At 41.6% G+C, this 6,201-nt stretch overlaps 1 protein-coding gene and 1 long non-coding RNA gene across 2 annotated transcripts; one reads left to right on the forward strand and one right to left on the reverse strand.

Annotated features, from left to right (window-relative positions):
• Positions 1-1,086: 1,086 nt before the first annotated feature.
• LOC104823019 lies at positions 1,087-2,248 on the forward strand. Its single transcript, XR_773287.1, has 3 exons — positions 1,087-1,647; positions 1,788-1,978; positions 2,144-2,248. It is a non-coding gene; the product is annotated as an uncharacterized LOC104823019 (long non-coding RNA).
• Positions 2,249-3,897: 1,649 nt separating this feature from the next.
• Positions 3,898-6,201, reverse strand: LOC104823020 (beta-glucuronosyltransferase GlcAT14A). The gene is made up of 4 exons (XM_010554428.2): positions 5,531-6,201; positions 5,007-5,082; positions 4,816-4,931; positions 3,898-4,722 (listed from the first exon to the last, which is right to left on the reverse strand). Exons 1-4 carry the CDS (start codon positions 6,012-6,014, stop codon positions 4,208-4,210), a joined length of 1,191 nt encoding a protein of 396 aa, XP_010552730.1. The 5' UTR covers positions 6,015-6,201; the 3' UTR covers positions 3,898-4,207.

Raw genomic sequence — 6,201 nt, forward strand, 5'->3', positions numbered from 1 at the left:
ATATATATATATATATATATATATATATATATATATTTTAAAAAAATTCTTAATAAAAAAGAAAAAAATATATATTTACAAAGAAGTATTGTGCGGACTGGCCCAACCCGATCTATACCAAAATCTATAGGTCGGGCTCAGGCTTACGGGTGAGACCGGTCCGAAACTCGCTTTTGGCCCATAAATTTCCGGGCTCGGCTAGCCCGACGCGATGAACAAACGGGTTTTGATTTTGAAAATCTAAGTCCATAAATTTTAGGGGGGGATTGGAGTCGGGTATCAAGTTTCGGACTTTTTTGACAGCCTTGCGTTTATCCCAACAACATGTTCACGGTTGCTTGCATGATGTGCAAATGCCATTTCCTTTTCACCGTCCGTGTGTGTTACATATTCCCACCCACATATACGTGTGTGTGTGTGTCACTTGAGCTTACATAGTTTTAAAAGCAAAGGAAAATAATTGGCTGAGAGTACCTAAACGTGGGGAGGGATATTCATCTGGGGCTTCTCCGTTCCTCTGGAAAATATAGTCAGACCAAAGATCCGGTAAACTTCTGGAGTATAAAAAAAAAAACATATATCCCAAAACATTATGTAAAAGAGCTGTAACAGTACAAATTATCTCAAATTCTTCTCTTTTTTTATCCAATGGAAACTGGACATTGCATTTAATGTTTTGACTTGCAAGATACGAATTATTCGAAGTTGACTTATGCCCATTCAGCCACTGGGTTTTTTGTGGCCTTTATTTAGTGAAACTCGTCAGAAATGGTACCAGTGTTTGACAATAAAGTCGGAGTTGTCGTTTGGAATCGCATCGCGTAGAAAAAACTAATGGAGCGTATGGTTTGAAGTTTGGTACAAATTAGGCAAATCGACAGACCTATCACTATCTCCGCTTAGTCGAGTCATGGAGGACTTTTGACTCTCTAACCTCGCGATCACATACTTCTTCGTATATCTTTTTTTTGTCAACGGAGAGGTTCACCGGGCTTTCGCCCCACTTACATCTCTAAGATCCGGGGTAGTCTTTAAGCATTTTATTGCATCCCCTCAACATACGGAATCGAATGGTATACCTTCAAAACACATTTGGCGCTGAGAAAGCCACTCGACCACGTCAGAGATGGGTATTTCTTCATATATCTCATTCTCTCTCTCTTTTTTTTACATGAATTCATTCGTGTCCGGCGACACAGAGAAAATGAATAAAAAGAAAAGCACTTCGGGATACATACACAAAAATATCCCCCGCCGAAAGCGATGAGAAAAAAAAAGCTACGGGTAATGTCGAAGACGCTCAATTGTTTATTTCTCCACAATACTATGCTCCCGAGTCCCAACAAACCAGAAGTAGTTCAACTCTCTCTTTATTCTTATGCCAATGCTGCGCGGCCAAAATCAAGACAAGTCTTAATATATATTCCAAAACCAGGAGTGGCAAAGTGTGTAATCATCTCTTTTTTTTTGGGTGAGTGGCCAACAAATAACATTGCCATTCATTGCAATCGTGTGAGCTGGTCGAGGCATATGAGTCAGCCAAGCACCTGGAATGTAACCTATCAATATCATTAGTCCCACCTCATTTTGCCTCAAATGGGCCAGCCTTCCATCATCACTACCTATGTTGGTTTAGGCAGATTCCAGGTAAAGATTATATATATATCTTTTTGGTTTAATTATATATATATATCTACACACACATATATGTATTTATATAATGCCATTTCCTCATTAGATAAACAGCAACTCTTTTCTAACTCCTTTTTTTCCTCCATTATCTTCAGCCGTTGGTGTAACATTGATGACTTGGAATACATGTACGGACTTTGGAAGTATTCAGTGACATATATAGTTTATATCTAAAAGGCAAACTCATTAAGTTCCCGGGGACACACGTCGTGTAAAGCACCTGTGGACGTATGTGCGATCGGACTGGGAGAGGGACCACTGTCGTTAAACATTTGAAAACTCGATGGTTTGTAGTTTCTTATTTGTCGTTTTCGGGCAGGCATTTAGTGCTCCTCCGCGCTTATATTAACACCGAGACTCAGCATGCTTCTAAACTTACCACAAACATCTACATGAATATTTCATTGACCGTTGTTCTTACAAGTTCACTACCTTTTCTAATATGGTACAGGAGGAGATATCAGGAGTAACAATCCGTGAGCAGTTGAGGGAGAAAATGTGAGAGAAAGTGTGGAAAAATTTTCTGTTATTTTTCTATACCGTAACTTTCAATACAACCGAGCTTAAATATGACTCTGTCTATACACGCACCTATACATACACGCCTATAAAGTTATGTCTTTTATATATGTGATAACCCTCTTCAAATCTATAATTTTCATCAGTAAAATATAGATTCGAAATAGATAAACGACCAAACATCATAAAAAATACCGCAGGTTGCAACTGATTTTGTCAAAAAATCTGCCAACTGACTGTCAAATTTCACATGCATCAACTTGATCAAACCTGTCTGAGCTTTTTCTCGAATCAGATGGCAATCCAATTCGATATGTTTGGTTCTCTCATGAAAAACGACATTTGAAGCTAGATGCAAAACCGATTTATTGTCACAGATAATGTTTATGGGCAATGGCACTTCAATCTCCAGATCTTTCAACACATTCACAAACCAAGTAATCTCGCAAGATGTATTTGCTAATACTTTGTACTAGGGGTGGGCGTTTCGGGAAACGGTTTGGGTTTGGGACGGAATAGATCGGTTCGGTTTTTTCGGTTTTACAAAAATAGGTACCAATCGGGTTTTTTATTGTATTCGGTTACGGTTCGGTTTCGGTATCGGTTCGGTTCCAGGTTTTATAAAAAAAGTGATAGATTTCCTTTAAAAATATTCGGTTTTTAGGGATTTTTAAAGTTTGTTTCGGTTCCGAAAAAATTCGGTTCTCTAAAAATGTTACCATTCGGGAAATAACAGCGGTTTCGGGTCGGTCCGGTCCCAAAGAACCGAACATAAACGCTCAGCCCTACTTCGTACTCAGTCTCTGTACTGCTTCTAGAAATGGTATTTTGTTTCTTCGACTTCCAAGATATTAGAGATTTACTGAGGAAGATACAAAATCTCGTCACTGATCGTCGTGTGTCTGGGCAAGTTGCCCAGTCGGCATCGGCAAAGGCGTGTCGCTTCAAATCTGAAACGAACTACCATGTTCGCAGCCTGTAAATGTTTGTCAGCAGGTGAAGACAAAAATTGACTAACTTATAAACAGAGTGTAATATCAGATCTTGTAATCGTCAAGTACAACAACTTGTCGACCAAAGCCCTGTAAGAAGTTTGATCCTCCAATCAAGTACCAGAATCCTGACTCAAATGCAAATTTGGATACATTGGAATAGGAACTGGTTCGCATCCAGTTAACCCAGTTTCGGACAACAAATCCTAGCAGTATTTCCTCTGGCAAATAGAAATTCCCTGAGATGTTCGAGCAATTTCCAATCCCATAAAGTATTTGAGTTGACCTATGTCCTTGATGTTAAAATGATTCTCCAATAACAACTTCAAAGAAGGCACAACATCATTGCCGTTCCTCGCGATGACAATGTCATCTGAGTCCTTTGTATATGTGATAGGAGATGCCATGTCAATGGCAGTACATGGATTTAGAGACTGCCGTAGATCATCAAGAACAAATCTTCATTTATTATTTTTTCTTCTCCCATCCCATGGAACCTAACAAATGTCAAGCAAGATAGTTGACCTCCTATAAAATTTGAAACCAGCCACATTTTTTGGTTGTCTGGTAGTAGGCTTCATCAAGCCAAGATCGCAATCCACGGGAGACAAACAGACAACACGTTCTCGTGGAGGTTACGACACCGGGGTTTTTTTTCAAGTGTGATTTACTACTGTCTTGTAAAGACTCGAACTAAAAAGGAAACGAATTTCGGTCCAGGGAATGAATTCATGACTTGAGCTCTGCCAGTCTCAAGGATAACCCATATAGACATCGTCAGGGATACAACACGTTCCGTCGAATGGTAAAATCAAGAAGGATATCCTCTCCGAGCATTGGAGACTAAACTAGGGGCTCTTCAAGGAATTACAAAATCTGGGAAGAAAATCACTCCTTCCCTTTTCTTATCCTTGTCCTATAAATCCAGCGACCAAGTTGCCCAAAGAATAAGATTACAGACTCAAAAGAATGTGTGATGTGCGCCCTCTTCTCCTAGCAACCCTTCACTTGCACTGGTTCGCCTGTGAATTCCAATCGTCAAGAAGATTTGTTATGGTCTCCTCTAGTTTTTTCGCCTGAGGTCCAGGCTTCACTACGTTGACATTGTCCCACTGCGAGCAAGAGTCTGTCCACCAGCTGCCGTGCCTTGAGCACCAAGCTCCTGGAGTAACCCGGTAACGCCCACGCTTCAGGATCTCTCTGTCAATCATGTCAAGCACTGGATCATCTTGCTGGAACTGTCTTGCGAACGCTGACCCACTTTGAGCCATTTGCTCATAATCTGAGACATTGAGGAAATGGGGCTCCATCTTCGGTGGGCTGTCCCATATCATGTACCGTAAGTCACCATTAATTGCCGAGTTTCTGAACTCTGGTGCATTGCAGATTACGGTGTGGAAGTAGCATTCCTCTGACAGAACAACGTTGTTAAAATACATAAGGAGGATTCGGGGTAAGTTGTCCCAACCGAAGATGCAGTATTCTAGGAAAGATCTGCTCAGCACAATCCAAGGTGAGCCTGCACAACATAACCAGCCAATTGTTTTCAATTTCGGTAGAAAGCATTGAGCACATGGATGCAGTAACAGAACTAAAGTTACTGAATCTTTGCCTGTAAAAACTTTGAAGGCATCAGGTGTTGGCCGTTTCTCTGTAGCAGTGAAGAGCTGAGTTCTTCTGGCCAAGTAAAGAGCTGGGTCGACAACAATAGGCTGGATTCTTTGAGATCTGAAAACAAACCCGTTAGCATTCAGCCTACTCAACCATTTTAGGAACAAAAGACCACAAACAGTATTTACTTACTCTTTCCACCCAAGGTCACTGGTGTGATCAATGAAACTGAGGTTTCGGTTTACCGAGGAGAACACATGGGATAAGTCTGAAAGCAATCATGAGTCAAAAATGTTAATGACAAACAGAAATGACAACAAAGAAAATGGTGGAATATCAGCTAAGATGACTGGGTACTGGCAGCAAGTACATCAGCTCAGGTATTCATGAAAGAGATTGAGGGCAGAGGATCCTCAAACAATCTTCAACATACATATTTTCATTTGGATCACATGTCACATGGCTATTTTGGTCATAAAATCTGACTCGAGAGTGGAGCGTGGGATGCTGCAATCTCAAGCAGCTAATCATCGGACCTAAAAGCATAAAACATCATAATACAAGCAGAACAAACTCGTGGATGATGATCTTAATTCACAGATGCAGTGGAATCATGATCAAGAAGGCAAGTAGATCAATAACCAAGTAACGCGTGATGAGTCGAGACATGTAGAGTAGGATTTCAAGCAATTCTAAGGAGAGAGAGTGGTTATTACCGTCTTGAGTAAGGAGGGGATAATCGAAGGCGCTCAATTGGATGAACCAATTCCAAGAGGGATCGAGCTTGAGGAGGATGGAGACAGCGTGAAGGGTGGAAGCAGTGTGAGAACCGCCCATGTGAGAGAGACGATCTGCCTTCCCCAACACATCGACATTCCCAAAGGCATTCACAGCAGCCACGGATTTCAAGTCGGTCACGAGTGTAAGCCTCTCGTCGTCGGTGGCATCGGCGCTCAGATGCAGAAGATAGCGATTCCTGGGGTGATAAACAGCGAGCAGCAAGCGAAATATCCTGTCCTTGTCTCCACGACCACCGGTGATGTAGTAGGCGAAGGAGGGTGGGTAATGAGCCCCGTGACGGATTGCGGAAGGGAAGGGCTTAGCAGAACTGAAGGCAGAGATTGAGTAGAGCAAGAGCAGTAACACCGACACAAATACAACGGAGAAGAGAGTGAAAAGCCATTTCTTCTCAGCTCCCATGCTGCTCCCTTCCTCCTTAAATCTGGTTCCGATTCAGCATACCAAATCAACTGTTGGGAGCTGAGTATGGTGCAGATCGGACATAGATCCACCGGATCCGATGAGATCTCAGTCACGGTAAGGTTAGGGTTTGAGATGTCGTGGTGATGAAGACGATGGATTGGATTCTCAGATATCAATATTCCCA

Source organism: Tarenaya hassleriana, unplaced genomic scaffold, assembly GCF_000463585.1.
Source record: "Tarenaya hassleriana unplaced genomic scaffold, ASM46358v1 Cleome39, whole genome shotgun sequence".
Classification (NCBI taxonomy): domain Eukaryota; kingdom Viridiplantae; phylum Streptophyta; class Magnoliopsida; order Brassicales; family Cleomaceae; genus Tarenaya; species Tarenaya hassleriana.